The sequence below is a fragment of the Pundamilia nyererei genome, unplaced genomic scaffold (genome assembly GCF_000239375.1).
Source record: "Pundamilia nyererei isolate P.nyererei 1_Seehausen unplaced genomic scaffold, PunNye1.0 scaffold00118, whole genome shotgun sequence".
Classification (NCBI taxonomy): domain Eukaryota; kingdom Metazoa; phylum Chordata; class Actinopteri; order Cichliformes; family Cichlidae; genus Pundamilia; species Pundamilia nyererei.
This window is the reverse complement of record NW_005187519.1, coordinates 1,016,000-1,033,468: the sequence shown is the minus strand read 5'-3', so window position 1 is coordinate 1,033,468 and position 17,469 is coordinate 1,016,000. Positions and strand designations below refer to the sequence as shown.

Below are 17,469 nucleotides of genomic sequence, written 5' to 3'. Positions count from 1 at the left end.
GCCCAGCATGGCTCTCAGTGAAATACCTTCTCCAGGAACAAAAGGCACAGCTGTGTCACACCTTAAGAAATAGAAATAAATGCCACAGGGCTCAGGGGAGAACGTTTGACGCAAAACTGAGATGTTTATCCACAGGAGACACAGGTGTGACAAACCAACTGTGAAGAACAGCCGTTACACCACATGAGTCACATCTGGAAAATAGTGTGATGTGGTGCGGAGTGCCTTAATGTGCTTTTTGTTTTGTTTTGGGATTTTTTTTTAATCGATATCATCCAGAAAGTACAACATTAACGAACATTAGCCGCCTCCATCATCACTGCTTGCTGACTGATTTCCATTTTAGTGGTCTTGGTTTTGCATAGTTTAGAAATATAGACTGTTTAAACCATTACCTGTGTATAATATTAAGGATTTTTGCTCTTCTTTAAATAAAGTAATAGCTGAATTCCTTAGCAACATACAAGGTTAAAAAATGAAGGAAAATGTAAAGTACCACAAAACTGCAATTCCTCATATGGCCACTGGAGGCTTGTCACAAAAGTGAGTCAGTCAGACCACGTGACTTTCGCGTGTTGCATTGTAGGTACGAGTGGCAGCAAAATGAAAACACTGCATGAAGCGCTCGCATTTCCAGCACCGATAACCATTAATTTAGCAGTTTTAATCCCTACCTGCATTTTATTTGCCCCCAAAACAGTTATGTACAAAACGAAGGAGAACATGGCAGGTCCGTACAAAGACAGACTTGACGAAAAGGCCAAAAAAAAAAGGTATGAAGAAAAAATCAAAGGAGTGAAAGAGTTAGACCCATACGAGCATACAGACTGGGCTAAAGACGTTAGCGTGCTGCCCAGCTTTCATCACGCTCATATTTATAATTATATGTTCCTAAGTGTGAGTGCATACACTCAAGAAGTGTTTAGTAACTTCAGATCCCTGCAACAAGCTCAGTTTCAGTTTACCGACGGATGGGTACAGGACACTGACATGTTCCGAGTAGCCAGATATGTAGGTGGACACCAGGTTTTATTGTAAGTGAAGGGCAACCCCTTAAAAAAACGGACAGAGCAGTGGAGTAGCCAAGGCAATAGAACAATATAAAACTCTATTACTAAAATATAATTTATTTCACAAAAAAGATTAAAAACAGTTAAAAACACCCCTGGCCAGGGAGAACACACAGTAAAAACATAAAAACAACACTAAAAGTCCAGTGGTGTCAGCCACAGCATTAAAATCCACTAAAATCGGAGCGGGGCAAAGAATACCCGGCGGTGTCCCCGGCCGTCCTGTCTGTCTCTTCGCTCTGGAGTACTGGAAGAGAGAGGGGTCACCGACAGTCACTATTCTTTCCAGTGAAAGGGATTTCTTGTACCACGGTGTGTTTTGGGAGTTTCCCCGCAATCCAAGCCCTCCGTTGCCTCTTCGTGACTTCGGAAACATGACTTGCACAATTTTTCTTCCACGAAAGAATCCGATAAAAACCGATCGCTTTACCCGTTGGCTTCCAGTGGCTGTCATGTGACCAGTTAATAATACAACAGCTTCTTGCCAGTCTTTGTGTCTCTGTTTATCTCTGTGTGACTTGTCATGTAATAGCCCGTGTGTGCAATCCAGTTGTACCTACAATCCTTTGCGGTTTTACCGCGGAGATGACGTCACATTTTTGATCTCTTAGAGATTCCAGCCAAACTAGCATAAAGTAGCAGATATGTAGCCAGGCTATGGCAGCTGATTGCTGAGCAAAATGAAGAGCATTAGTTTATACCTCAGTTCTCCTTTTCATCCAAATATGCTCACTTATTTCTAAAAAACCAAACAAAAAAAACAAGAAGCACCCAAAGAGACCAAATCTCCAGGCTCCACCAAGACAATGAATTACGGGCAGTATTTACTTTTAAGAGAACAATATTGTACATTGTATGCATTGACCTTGAGTACAAAACAAACAAACAAACAAACAAACAAACAAACAAACAAACAAACAAACAAACAAACAAACAAACAAACAAACAAACAACTTGGTTAGGACAGTCACAAATGCCAAGAGACAGGTCAGCAACTCCTGGCAACCACAGGTTGCTAGAGAAAAATATTAATTCCCCAACTTATTGGTGAATCGCTGTTACCTGCTACTAGTATTCACTGTTGTACCAGAATTGTACTCAGTCGCACACAGTTTGCATTAAAGACGCCTGCATGATTGCAAACACTCACCAATAGTCACCAAACAGCCCTTTGAAATGTCTTGTTTGCAGCAGTCAAGGGCAACTTTTGCTCTAAAGGCAAATGTTCTCCCTCTTACTACAGTTTGCTGAGTAAATTGTGTTTGCAGACAAGTTGGTGTGTTCCATGCAAACTCCAGGAGACTAACAACCTGCTAGCAATCAAATCTATTGCAAGGAGGTTTACAGGAACACCTATTTTTCCTGAACGACTAGATTTTACCAAATGATCTCTGGATCTGTGTGACTCTTTTGTCAGTCGTCCATCTCTGGGCATGCTCAAGTCAAATCGCAGTTAAAACTTTGTGTTAGTTCCAAAGCCTTTTATAGCCGTCCTTTTTGAGGTTTTGGATGAAAACCTGAAAACTGTTTGAAAAGGGACGATGTTACTCTCATTTGGACAACCATTCGTAAAAAGAGAGCTTAAGATAGAAAAGCCATAGCTGGCATCTTCATGACCTCTCTTCAGCTGGCCTGTTTGCTCCATAAAACTGTGTAATCGTTTCCAAACATACCACATAAATGACTTGATTTATACCGCAAAACTTACCACCATGGGTTTGCTGCTTGACAACAAAGCAGAAAGAAAAAGAATTTAGGAAAATAGAAATATTTTTTTTTCCTTATGTCAAGATAAGAACACATCAGAACGAGTGGAGGAGGCAGATGTGGAAGACAGGATGTGATTTAGGAAGGAGGAGCAGATTCGGTCAGTGTTTCTTCACGAGATAAGCACGCACAGGTGTTTACATACGCACATACACGCACACACGGTGCACGCGTATACTGCAGACTCCACCTGTCAGCCACTCAGGTTCATGAGGAACCTGTAAAAAGCTCAGAATAACAGGGGAGATATTTACACTGTCAGCAAAAATAAAAGCTAACATTTACCTAATTATGCAAATTCAAGTCTACAAATGCTAATATTTCAAATTCAAATCTAACAAAAGACATTTCTCTCTCCACTCCAGATTCAATAAATAAATCACAAGCTTCCAATTATCCAGTCAAAGATTTCTATTATGAAAAGCTTAATGAAGAAGATACGGTGGTTCTTGTATTATTAACCCTCTCCTTGATGCTGATCAGCGTAACACCATGCTGCTCTTTATCCCATTAGCTCCTGACATTTAGGTTTAATTGAATGCCTGTGATTGCAGGATGGCCGGGGATCTCACTCTTTCTTGTGTGCTCTGCCTTCAAAGCAGCTCAGAAATCTTTTTAGGTGTTTTCGTGTGTGCATGCGTGTGTGTGTGCGCGCGCATGAAGTCATTTATCTTCCAGCTCCCCGCCGCCCCGGCGTATTGCAATGTCGTCAGCTCACTCCATCTTCTTCTGCCTCCACCGAGTGAACAATGTTGCAATGCAGTGAGCTTACGGGGCAAGAATGCGACAAACAGAATGGAATTGCTGCAGAAATTATTGCATTTGAGACCGCAAGGAATGTAGCAGAGACGGGCTGAAAGCAGACCATTTGTTCACAGCGGTTAGGGATGAGAAGCGGTGGGCGGTCGTGCTGAAAAACATGGAACCCCGGCTTATTTCAAGCAAATGCACTTTGTGTTTTTGGTGCATCCTGCAAAAAATCAGTAAAACAAACCGAATTTAAGGAGATATAGCACGAGAGATGAGGTTAATACAAGTGGCAGGGCTGCTCTTTGAGCCTCGGATGGGTGGCAGCGAAGGAATGCAGACTCTCTGAGGAGTGCCCTGCAGAGAGGGCAATGAAAAGCAGAGTGCTGGTGGTGGCTCGCGGCCGGCACAGAGAAGTATACTTGGCAGTGAAGCCGAGAGTCATGTGCCTCCATTTAAATGAGAAGGAAAGAGAGGCAGGGAAGGGGAGGGAGAGAAATACAGGCTGAGCTAAGAGGCTGGGGAGTCCGCCAAGCCAAGACACTTGAGGAATGCAGAAGCAGGCCTGTCTTTGCAGTAATGCCATTACTGCTGTCTGAGTCAGGCAAACAGCTCTTCCAGTCCAGTCAGCAAGTCTCGCAGCCAGTGTAAACACATGACAGGTAACACCTGAAAGCCAAGCAGAGAGAGGTGAATCCTGGGAAAGAAGCTCCTCTTTAAGAGCTTCCCAGCAGTATAGTGTTTCTCTTTTATATTCTGAGGAACCGTCCATGTGTTTGCACATTTCTGTATGTGTGTGTGTGTGTGTGTGCAAGGGCGCGCTCTGTGTGGTGTGACTCCTCCGGCCCTGGCAGTTAGTTAATAAACGCAGGCCTGTCAACAGCTGCTGCTGATGTAATGTGGAACTTCTCCTCACTCTCCTTATCCTCCCGCCCCACCACGCCTCCCCAGCTCCCTCCTGCACCAGCACCAGCACCCTCCCTCCCTTCTATTTACAAGTCTCACTGGGTGTTGCTGCAGACTTCCAGAGCTGGCAGCACAGATAGTGTTGTGTGTTTGTGTGTGTGACTTCCCTCCTCCCCCCCCCCTCTGTGCAACACTTCCAGGGGAATTTACAACAGCATGTTTTCAGCTGCCATCAAAGAAAGGTCCACATCATCAGGTTGTCTTCCTAGCCAAAACACTCCTGACAGTCTGGGAGCTGCAGACCTGTTGAGTGGAGAGGATCCGGCTGGCGCAGAGTAAGTTTGGATTCCTGCTTGTTTGTCTTCTGACATTATGGGAAACTGAGCAGTTTAAACCTTCATTGGGCTAGCTGACTAATATCAGCTAGTGCCAATTTGATGTTTAACTCAATTTGTATTGTTTTCTCCTGTAGTAGTAATAGTAGCTCTGCAACTTGAAAGTTTTTTATTTTGCTGTTTTTCAGTTGTTTTTATTCATTTAAATGGAACTCTTACTTTAAAACTCCAAGATTAATCCATGAAGCTGACAGTTGAGCTTTTATAGGCTAATTATAGTATTTACAGTAATGTTTCCTCTGTCTTATATTATGCAAATTAATGCAAAGTCTGTGGAAAGGTAGTTAAAATAGTTTTAAAAAGGCCAGTTAACTTGTAATTAGTACCTGAAACCCCAAAAATGCAAATGCTTTGTGATGTAGCTGGTTGTAAGAAGCAATTTCAAGATTTCAGAACAAAATTTAGCCAGCTATTTACTAAGCTAATTAGCTTTGTAAGTAAGCCCAGTTGAATCTGTGATTGCTATCCACTACTTATTTGCCACCCAGCATGTAGCCGCATTAGTAATTGGCTAATTTCTTCTTCTTCTTTTTTTCAAAATGAAATAAAAATAAATACACTTTTGAGAACTGCTTTTTGCTATTGGGTAGTCAAAATTTCAGGTTAGCATCTTGCTACAAATGATCTAGTCTATTAATTAGCCTATGCAATTAGCAACTAGGCTAGCTAATTTGTAGCTAAGATAATTAGCTGAGCGAGGAATGTCAAGCTAAAAATAATGCTGTTTAGATCAAAACATGTTTAATAACATTTTAGCAATGCGCTAATTGGCAAATCATTTAGCTAAAGAAAGAGCTAGTAAAGTTGTTTTTTTACAATATTTTTTGTGATGTTTAAAAGTTTGAAATTACTGATATGTAAAATTGCTAGATGTTGGTGTGCAAATAGATATAAAGGCTTGTATTACTGTGTTTGTTTGTTTTTTAAATAAAACAATATCAAAGAGGTGGTTTAATTTAATTCTGAAATATTAAAATTGCTTGATTACAACTAGCTCAAGCAGATTTACAAAGAGTCTACATTTATTACAACTGTCATTTTAAAAAGCATTTTTATAATATATATTTGTGGAATTTATGTAACGCAAAGCAGACTAAGCATTAATGTAAACAGCTCAAATTAGCCTAAAAACAAAAAGTGATAAACTCATAAAAAGACATGAATGTGTTTGGTTTTCACATCCTTCTTTGAGAGAAAATGCACATTGGAAAACATCCGCATAGATAAACATGCACAAAAACGCTGTTGTTTCTCAAGCTGTCAGCAGAAGCCTGCTGATGAAATGCATGTGTTCAGTTTTTCAGCAAGCTGCCCATCGCATGATGCTCGCATACCAAGCTGAGAAGGGGGCACAGTTGTGTATTTTGATAACGCTTGAAAAATTCCTCTGCCCTCTCTTGGCATGCTGCATCACTACTGGGCCTTTGGAGAATATTTTTCTGGCTTTTTTTCTACGTGAAGCACTATCATGAGAGAGTTCAGTGGAGAGTCACGCTGCTGAAGCACGCTGCAAGTCCCCTGGCAGGATGTTCAGTTAACTTTTTTTTTTTTCCAGGATGTGTATGTAAAATGTCCTACGCATCTGGTGGGATAATTGCAGGGAATTGCAGGGACTCCCCTCATGAACAGGATGACGACATTGTAGTCATTGTTTTTCTTTTTTCTCTCCGACAGACCTCCGACCCCTCCCTCCTTTTTTTTTTAAACCCCCACATTAAATTGCCTGCTAAATACCACTGACTAAAGAGGGCAGACAGGTTCGGGCACAGTCTTTGTTACTGTAAGTGACTGAGAAAGACATCTCACTTGGCACAATTTTACTTAGGAAGTAATGAAAGCAAAGTACAACACGAGAGAACGAGCTTTGTCAGTCTTCTCAGCCAAGCTCATCTTTAGTGAACAAGTAGGCTAAGTCAAATATTAATACAATCTTCAAAGAAGCATCCCGACTGTGAAGGCTTCATGCAAATTCTGTAAAATGTATCATTAAATGGTATGAATAAATAACATCACAATGTGAAGGACTCCACATTGAGACAGAACTGGAGCAAAGCGAGTGAAAATATAAGCACAGCCCTGTTTAAAAATGCAGAACTAGGTGTCAAAAATCTGTCTGGTTATTGCACACCAAATGATTTACAAATCCTCTGAGTTACAGCTTAAAAGCATAACGAGGAGCTCCGTTTGTTCCTTACTTATTAAATATACAGGATTGTTTTTTCTCCCTTAGTCACGCTGTCCTTGCCTGTGAGCGTTTGGCAGAAACGTGGCAGACAACTGCCAACATTTGCTGGTTCCAGCTTCTGAATATCCAAAATCTGCTCTAGATTACATCTGATAGAACTGAACACTTGTAAGCTATGGACTGTTGATTTATGAAACAAGAAGCTATTTTAGCCCATGGGATCTCAAAAGGTGGATTTCTTTCATCTTGTGTGCAAAATCTTATCAACTTATTGTGGAAAGAAGTTTTCATTTGGTCTTTACCAGGCATTATCTTGCGCACAAAATATGTATTTGTCATATGAATGAGTCATCTTCCCCAAGTAATAATTTTATGTAAACTGGGATCTTACTGAGCTAGTGAAGTAGTGGTAGTTCCTCTTCTCACTCGAGTAGTCTGCCATAAACTCCCATGTGCAAATGCTAAATTGTACATTATTAAAAATCAGCTTCACAGCCTTACTGCTTTACTTTATACTGTAAGGTAAAGAGCCAACAATAATACAAGGAAAAGCCCAAAATCAGATGACCGCCTATCAGTAAGCACTTGGTAACAGTGGGAAGGAAAAACTCCCTTTTAATAGCAAAAAATCTCAGGCAGGACCAGACTGAGGCTACATCCACACTAATGCGTTTTTGTTTGAAAACGCATCGTTTTCTCTCTGTTTTGCCCTCCCGTCCACACTGAGATGGTGTTTTCCCCAAGGAAAAACGCAGCGTTTGGAAAACGCTCTCGAAAACGGATACATTTCAAAACGGAGCTGTCCCATCGCAGTGTGGACACTCGAAAATGCAGACTTTGGAGAACGATGACGCATGTTGGTCATGATGCAGTCATGTGACCACTTAACCCAAGTGGTAACATGCTTTGTCTTGCCATTTCGCCACCACGGTTCAAAGAGCCGGAATGTAAATAAATGGCAGAGGGAAATGACACAGGTCGAGTTGTCTTGCGTTTCACGCATGCGCGGAACGGCAACGTCAGCGTTTTCGGCCATTTTTGTGTGGACGCGCAACTCTTTGAAAACAACTGAAAACATGTTTTTCAGATGAAAATGCCGTTTTCAAATCTATCCGGGCTAGTGTGGACGTAGCCTGAGAGAGGGGCTGGTTGATCCAGCTGGATAACTGAGTAAGTGGAATGGCTTGAATGACAGATGTCCTGACCTGAGTCTGGTGGGGCTAGTCTGCTCTCTTTTTACTTTGGTAGAACAAAAAGTTTGGGGGTTGGAGGTCAGGTTAGCGGAAAACAAATATGCCATACACACAAGTAACATTAATGAGTCCAAGGCTAAACACTACCTGGACTTTCATAATAGTAACTCTTCTACAGTACAAGCGATTGGAATTAACCACATTCCTCTTTCAATACGATGAAATAATTTACCAGGGCTCCATAACCAAAGGGAAGCTTTTTGGATTTATAAATTATAGGCCACTAAATATCCTGGCTTAAATGAGGACTTAGATGTTACTTCTTTTTTTTTTTTTTAATAAACTTTATTTGCCCTTGAAGATGCATTTAAATGATCTGCAGTGTATGGTGCTCTGAGGTGTTTTCTTGTCTGATTTGGACTGAATCTTGTGAATGTTTCTTGATATCTTTTTGGGCTCTTGCATTTAACCGGATTATTGAAGACTGATCCTATGGGCAAAGTTTTACTGGTGGAATTTTCCATTCTCACCCTAATTGGAAATTTGGCATGATCTAAAATATCGCCATGTTGGTGTCATTCGTACACCATCATAGTAATGTTGGTCCAGGATCAACATTGCAACTGACCTATGACAGCTGAGCATTAAGCTAGTATTAGCCTAATGCTATTAAAACTATCACTATCAAACCATTGATTGGTCAATTGCAATATTGATCATGGACCAACATTGTTGTGATCATACAGGAACAACATTAGCATGGGGATTTCAGATACACACTAGTGGAACACCTTTACAAAAGATTCAGTTTGTTCATTGTTGCTTGTTGGAGAAATGTGTTGGAGTTTTGGGTTGAATATGGCCATGCCATGAGAGTAAATGGATTTGGAGTTATGGGATATTTTAGGTCTCATCCACTACATCTAGTCACCGTGTGTGTAGTGTTGGAGCTCCAAAATCTTACAGATATTGTGGCCACCTCAGAGGTTTGTACTTCAGTTTTGGTGAGTAAAATTCTACTGTTTTGTTAGTTGTAGATTGGTGACCAAGCTATAAATTATCTATATAAGGTAACTTCTGGCTCCAAAAACCAACGTGGGGGCGGCCAAAACGCTAACCTTGACGTATCAGAAAGTGGAGTCCAAAACCAGTGGGTGAGGTCATGGTGGCCATCTTTTGCGCAGTCTGTGGGTGGTAGCAGGCAAAGCTGACATTTCCAGATGTCCTTCTCCCCACCAACACTTTACTGTTCGTCCTGGGAGATCCCGAGGTGCTCCCATGCCAGATGAGATATACATTCTCTTCAGTGTGCTCTTGGTCTAGCCTGGGGTTTCTTCCCAATTTCACAGAAAAACCTCCAAAGGGAGGCTCCCAGGAGGCATCCTAACCAGATGCTCCAACCACATCAGCTGTCTCTAAGCCAGCCTGCTAATTATTATTATTACTATTACTGTTACCCAGATCACATGGTCATAGGTAAGGAGTGGAACATAGATGGATAGTCCAGTACAACACCCACAGTGCTGATACTGGACAAGTCTGCTTTTAAAACCATTAAAACCCCCCAAATTACAAATTAACATGACATTCATGCTCACGAGGAGTGTCTGTAAACTACTGACCACAACTGTACATGTCAGTCAAAAACATGATTAGTATTTATGTTGCCCATAAGCAAAGTGTATTTATTAGTGTATTTATTAATAAATATAATTATTGTCACAAACCCACAAACTATTTTGTCTTGTGTGAAGATAGTACACAACATTGTAGCTGTGTCCCAAAATGCTGGATGCATCCTCCGAAGGACAAATGCGTCCTTCATTTCCCCGAATTTGAAGGATGGGTCGGGTGTGTCCTTCGTGGCCCACCATATCCCAGAATTCATAGCACGGCCCAGCCAATTTCAGTTTCCAATAATGGCGGCCGCTACTAAGTTTTAAAATTACTCTTATTAATCTTTCTGGGTCACAAAATAAACTTTTAACATATTTTCAGGCGAGAAAGTAGCTGTGTAAACTTCAAATATCAGCTCGGTTTATCAAGACATCGCATATTTGCAAAAGTGCGCCAATGTTTTTGGAGACGTCTGTTACCCACCCGCTCGATAGCAAGCTGGGGGGTTCAATGGTCACTCGAGCCGGCGAGAGCAGCGGACTCCCGGCTTCATCGTTTCAGACCCCGCTGTCTTTCGCTACTCAGGTTAAACATGATTTAAAAGTCACTCGGATAACTTAAAAATGTAATTGTTGGGCTTTTTTCTGTGTTTTATTTGTTCTGGAGTAAATCGGTTTGACTGAGATCAAAGTTATTAGATTATTAGATTAAATAAAACTTTATTAATCCATTGGGTGGGTTCTTCCTTGGTTTTCACACAGCTGAATAAACGTCAAACAGAAAACTGATTAAACAGAAGTATGAGATGGTCGAGAATTTACGCCAGTGTCCTGTTATATTTTAGATAGCAAGGAGCAGACGGCCGAGTTTATTAAACTCCACCGAGACAGCGTTGACGCAAATCTGAAGGCTAGACCGTCCCATTTCACAGCCTCACACTTCCAGCCTTCTTGGTCTTCGAAGGACCCGGCCCACGTAGGCCGCGAAGGCCAAGTCCTCCGAAGGATGCAGCCGACGTTTTGGGACACAGCTTATGACTAACCACACACTTTCAAAATTATTATGACACTTTAGGGCCTCCATATTAGTAAGGTAAATTGAAAATGAAAATAAACTGCAGCTCTAATCGAGTTTGTCTTCACTCGGCCTCGCCAGCTGTAGTCATTCTCACTGTGTTCAAAGGACGTAGGCTGTTTATTCAGTTATGTATAGGCTATCCTTGTTCCTTTGCAATCATAATGACATTGAGAACTAAAGGCCTAAGCAAATAACCATGCTTTCTTGCACACAGTTATGCAGACATGTGCATTACAAATCCTTTCCATACCTTCAACACAAGCCCATAATTTTCTAATAATCTAGTTTAAGTGCCAGAAGGAGACACACATGCTCATGCCGCATGATCTCGGTGCTGATAAACATGCGCATGCTGAGACTGGCCTCCTCGTATAAGATTAAAATGAAAGAACATAATCATGGTTTCACAAGCAAGCATAAAGCGTATGCGAATCATCCCTCGCCTGGATTATCAGTATTCATTTTAAAGAGCGTGTTACATTGACCTGTTAGCCTTGGCAATAAGCCTCACATCTTCACACCCACATGATAAATACTCACCTCACTTAACCTGATTACCAGCACAGTCTAAACACTGATATACCGCGGCAGAGGCTATACAACATTTAGACAAAACATTCATTTTAATGATTGGTTTCCTTAGAGCATGACAGCAACAACAGGCCAGTGTAAAATACGGCCTATTGTTTGGGACCCTCAGACGCTGTAATTCCATGTTAGGTTGTGCCAGGCTAGTGGTGCCAACTGTACCGGGACACATGCAGAGGCAGGATGAGACAGGCCGGCCAGCAGAGGGACTCAAAACATCCGATCAGCACAGGCCATCTGTGCTGCTCTCTCTCCACATATTAAAAACCCCAAATCAGGCACTCGCATGCTTCAATTTTCTACCCCATGAATGGAAAGTAATAGCAGCCCCCACTCCCAAAACGTTACCCTCCCACTGCAGCAAATTAAAAGCGAGGCTCAAACGTATAATCTTCTCCCCGGTCATTCATTCATTCATTCAGTCGCAGCGGACATGGCAGTCCGGATGGATCATTCAGAAGAAGAAGAAGAAGAAAAATAAAGAGAACTAGGCTGTGGACCGTAGGGGATGCCTCTGTGCTGACCCTGTTTCAGCCACCCCCCATCCTTAATTCAAGCCAGCGCACAGGGTACAGACACAAAAATGAATTGGTTCCTGGGGCAAAAGGGGGGGTGCACCAATCAATGTCCAATCTCCCCTCACCACCACCACCATCCATTTTCAGGCCCTGGCACTTCCTGGCACCCCTGCCCCCCATTTTGGGGTATTGATCACAGAGTTCAGAGTTACCATTTGGCCAAGAGGCTTTTGTTTCCAAGACCTAAAGGTTTCCACTAATTATACAAAAAAGCCCCCATACTGCTAATCTTTGGCTCCAGATGGCCATTTAAATATAGGCTTACATGTATTTGCTCCACTATTTATCATATAATTTATTATATAACCCGTGACTAAACCACTTCATACTGTATACATAAAGGGAGGGGGAAATAATTTCCCATTGCTCAGTTAAATGTTTTGTTGCGCGAGTGCCAAAGTTCAGGCCACCCCCTGCTTAAACCAACCACGACAAGGACTTTCTTATTTGTGGCGAAGCGAGAATATGCGTGGGAGAATGCCTTACTATACTAGGTACAAAGGACGGTATTGTCACTTGTGGCAGAGTGTGATCTCTGTAACACTTACGAATCAAAAGCCAGAGGGTGGAGCAACAGTGTTTCTTCAGGAGGTCCCTTTACTGTATGATTATTCAGCCCTGCAATAGAGTTAAGAGGGCCAGTAACAAAAAAAAAGCCAGTGATTGCAATAAATGCACAGCTGCCTAATTTATCCCACCTTACAAAAGAACAGTATCAAACCGGAGCCATGACGATCCATATTCATGGACAATCTGGGCTTGTTATTGCCATTTATCCACGAGGCTGTTTTCTGTACAGCGATCTCTCAATGGGTTTAAGTGTTATCATTAAGCTGTTATCCCCTCACATTATCCCTGTTGTAGTTTCAGAGCTGTCTGGGGCTCTGTGACTTCAGCTGGGTCCTCTCTTGTTCCTGGAGCAGATGTTAAAAAACGACTCCCACCTCAAACAACCCCCATTTTGTGTTGTACACAAACACACACATGTACACACCATCCTGCCTTTCCTCCCTCCTTCCCTCACCCTGGCATCTAATTAGGCCTACAGCACAAAGACTCCCAGATGTCAGCGTCCTCCTGGCCTCCTTTGATTATATCCTTTCCATCCCACTGCCTTGGTTGCCGACTGGCTGGGGGCCGTGTGGACTATAGGCGTTGACGCGTGTCACTTTGCGTAGGTCAACACTAGTCCAGTTTAACATATCAGTAATTGCTTTAGGTGTAAATCACGGGGAATGAGGAGGGAGGCGGGACAGTTGCAGAGAGGCCCCTGGATTGTCATAAATGCTTGCAAAGTGGTGTCAGTTCTTGGAATATGAAGTATAACTTCAGCTAAACGCAGGAGAAAATCACATTATGTAGATGGAGACTGAGTTACTCTAATGTCTGTATCTCTAATAGCTCGTCCAAAACTACTGTTTGTCAATCCATATTTAAAAGAGCATTCATCATGGCCAACAGACCCCAAGTGTTTCATTTCCTTTAAAACCAAGCAACCGAGAAATACGAACGATCGGTCGACAGTCAACAAGTCTGTCGTCTGAGGAAAATTGGCCATGGCTTTGACTTTTACAGACGGCGGCCACGGCCGTAACTTTCAGCAGCAATCAGATTTCCATGCTTCCATGAGCACCACATCTGCCCAGTGAATGCTTAATGGATGAGATATTGATTAGTTCTTTACTGTAGAGCCCAGGATTACACTCTATCATCGAGGCTTGGAAGTATTTCACACTTCATCGCCAACTATTATTCTTTAAGAAGTGCCGACGAAACAAACCAAAGCAATTACAGACTAACTCGTCTTCCTTGTGATAGCTGTGTAATGCTGTAAAATCTAGATCACACAAACAGAAAACATATCCTGTCACAGCCTCATCAAAGCAGCTTGTTCTGTTCACACATTTAAAGAAAAGGAGTGACAGAGGAATGTCTGACAATGCAAGTTGCGTGAGTAAGGGGTCTTAGTTGCGGGCCGTATCATAAAACCTTACCTGAACGAATTTCCACTGTTGATACATGAACCTGTTGTTATGTAGCACTTTTTCACTACAAGCCCCACAATCACACACACACACACATCCCTACAAGAGCTTACAAGTTTAGTGTGATTTGCCTTTGCTTTGCAAACTTGCAGTGTTGCTCAACTGTTTTGATCAAAGCCAAAAATTGTCGTGATACATGCTCAATCATGCAGGTGACGAAATACCAGAAAGTTGATTCTGTTTATCTGGACGTAGCGCTTTCTGTGGGAGAAAGGCTTCGTCACTCATCCAAGTGACTTCTTCAGTCTCAGCTGCCTGCAGGTTTCTCCAACCTTATAAACAGTACTTTTGCGTAATGACTGAAACTAGAGCCATTGAATGAACACTGGGCTTTGAGGTCAGTTACATGATCATTGATATGCAAACGCTCATGACAATTGATCAATGACCATGAGTACCATTCACAGAGAGTTGGGGAATGGCTGCAATCACAACATTGTCAGATGGTGAAAGATGTACTCTTAAGCCCCCTCCTCAGTTCAGAGATGATTGTCCCCCTTTCACATAAATGGTCTTGATGACTTCCCACTCAAACCAGCATTCCTGTCCACGATGTACATGTCCTCATCGCTTAAAAGGTTTCCACTGGCTTTTAAGTGTAAGTAAGAAGCCAGAAAATGATCTAGACTAAATTCAGTTAATTGTACAGCCCCTGACTTGTGTTTATGTGCTTAACTTTATAACTGTATATATTGTAACAATGTTCCACTTTCTCTTGTTATCAGTGTTAAATATGCTTTTTTGATCCATTTTGTTCTCTGAGCTGTTACTGAACGTTACCTGGTACTAAGGGCAACTGACAGCACTAAGACAAAACATCATTCGGTTTGTTCAAATGTCAAAGGTAGCAGTGTTCCAGTGTTTTATTGCCTGCCTTTATCTCAATGTCCCTGATATGTGGCTTGTAAGGTGTTTGTTTCATCTTAATCACTTCCCATCGATCCACTGCCTCATCCCTCACACTGTACACCCAAAGGAAAATGCCATCCATGGTTTCTTTGTTGGGTCTGTGTAATCAAGCGCTGTGCTGTAATCCATTTTAATCATTTACTCTCAATTTCCTATAACCCCCTATCTCTGAATCCAAGGGAAGATTTACTTCCTCTCCTAATCTCCAGGAGAAAATAGACCAAACTAAAATGCATGCTAAACATAGACCATCATTTCATCTGTTGCAAAACACTTTCACAATTAGTCATCACAAAGCCAGAGTAAGTGAGACGGTCAGGAGTCTGATGTTTCTGTGTCATTAAAGACAGAGCATTTCACATCCTGTTTGCTGATTAGAGAAATTCCCGCTACACTTGATTGCCCAGGGCTGTTCAGAAATAGGGCAGAAAGGGACAGTATCATGTTTCAAAATATAAGATCAGATCTGGATGAAAAGGCAGCGGCTGATCCTGATGTTTCATGTCGATAAGTTTGGACTTAACAGATTGGCAGTGGATGGAACATGTCATGTTGATGTGTGGGCATATTTGACAAGTGCAGTCATGCTGCTGAAGCTTTAGACAGGGTGTAACGGATAGCGCCTGCAGTGGATGCAAAAGGGTTTGTTTGTTGCATAAGTAGGTTTGTGAGGAGGGTAAGCACATATCACCTAAACTCTGAACCTGGTAAATCGTGATACAGAGCAGGACTGTAGATTTACCTTATAAATTTCATAAATGCCTTTTCCAAGTTCTGCCTATTCTGAACTTCTCAAGTATGATATTAACTATGATCTAAACCAAATCCACCATGTAAAAGGTAGACTTAACAATTGTGTCACCACTTTTCAGCTACTTCTGAGGTTTTGAGTTGAACCTTTTAGCTATCAGCTATTTGATTGAAAACCAAGGACACTGCATGCTCACAGAATTGGAAAGCAGCTTGTTTAACACAGGGTGGCCATATTACAAGGCCTCAGTCATTTGGCGACCTCTGTTTGCAATGGAAAAATGTGAATTTCCTAACCAGTAGGTGAGTGGTTGCTGTAGATTGCTGGCATGAAACTGGTCACAAAGAGGTACACAGGGCTTCCCCCAAAACCCCCTGTAGCTGATTTGGTCAGTAATTGTAAACCTTATTAAATGCTAAATTATCTAAACCATATCAGAGTTGCAGTCACTGTGGGCATAGAAAAGATGGGCATAGAAAAGATGAATGCAACCTGAAACCAGGATGCAACTTTAAATTCCAATTTTCCTAATGGGCAGCAGGGGGCAACTCCTGGCTGGAAAAAGAAGTCATGTTGCATAAAGGTCTATGAGAAAACAACCCTACTTCTCACATTATTTATGGCCTCAGCAAAGACTTTCCTTATTAGCTAATAGGTAGTGATAAAGCCTAATCTTTAATAATATAATTAATATAATTAATACAGTTAATTAGTAGGTTCTTGCAATTGCCTCTAGATTGTATGTAAGAAACTAACTTGTCTGCAAATACACTTATCATAGTTTTGCCAATGCTTGGCAAGTAAATGGTGAGCATTTAAAGACAAGTTGGTGTCATTCATGCAAACTATGGGTAACCTTGAAAATCAGTTTGCAATTAAAGCAATCACAAGGTTTTTGCTGCAACACCCTCTTTGGGACCGATTTCAGCTAGCAAAAGCTACCTCCAGTAACTAGTCACCAACCGGTTGAAGAACACACATTTTTCTTAAGTGATTATATTTTGCTGGGGGGTTGCCAACTGGTGTTTAGGCCTGTGAGACAGATGGCTAAGAGGGTTTTTTTTTTAAATAAATGAGACTGTAGATCTAGATCTAAATGAGATTTAGATCTATCACTGCAGACTAATAACTAATAAGGAAAGTGCGTCATAGCCACATTTAATGCTAACCATTTTTTTACATGAAATGCAATCCACATAATTACCTGTATTCTTTAGTTTAATTTCAACCTTTGCCTTAACTACATAACATTAGAGCAAGTTGAGTTGCACTGACATTGTCTCTGACCCCGAGGCATCCAACAGCTGACCTTTGACCACATGCTCACCAATGAGGAAGTGGTATACTTACTCTGTACACCACCGCAGTGAGTGTAAAACCGTAGTTCTTTGTAAAGGAGTAGTATGCGTGAAGTGAAGTGTTTATCTTCTGCTGTGGCCTCAGTCAGGCCAGGTCGGACTGGTTCCCAGCGCTGTTTGGAGAGGCCTAGAAAAACAAAGAGCTGTAGATTGGGGTTTGGGGTTGGGTTAGAGGGTGGGATGCCTGGGTGACGCCGAGAGCAAGCGGTAAGACACGGCTAACAGGAACACTGTGATCCCAGTGTCCTGTCAGCTTTTGGCTGAAAGTACGGCAACAGAGACC

At 41.8% G+C, this 17,469-nt stretch overlaps 1 protein-coding gene across 1 annotated transcript in view; it reads left to right on the top strand.

Moving 5' to 3' along the window:
* The first annotated feature begins 4,607 nt into the window (after positions 1-4,607).
* LOC102212933 (nck-associated protein 5-like) overlaps positions 4,608-17,469 on the top strand; it is a 179,164-nt gene continuing 166,302 nt past the window's right edge. Inside the window, exon 1 of the mRNA XM_005742237.1 lies at positions 4,608-4,825. Coding sequence (XP_005742294.1) covers positions 4,707-4,825 — 119 coding nt within the window. The 5' untranslated portion in view covers positions 4,608-4,706. The remainder of the gene's footprint in view (positions 4,826-17,469) is intronic.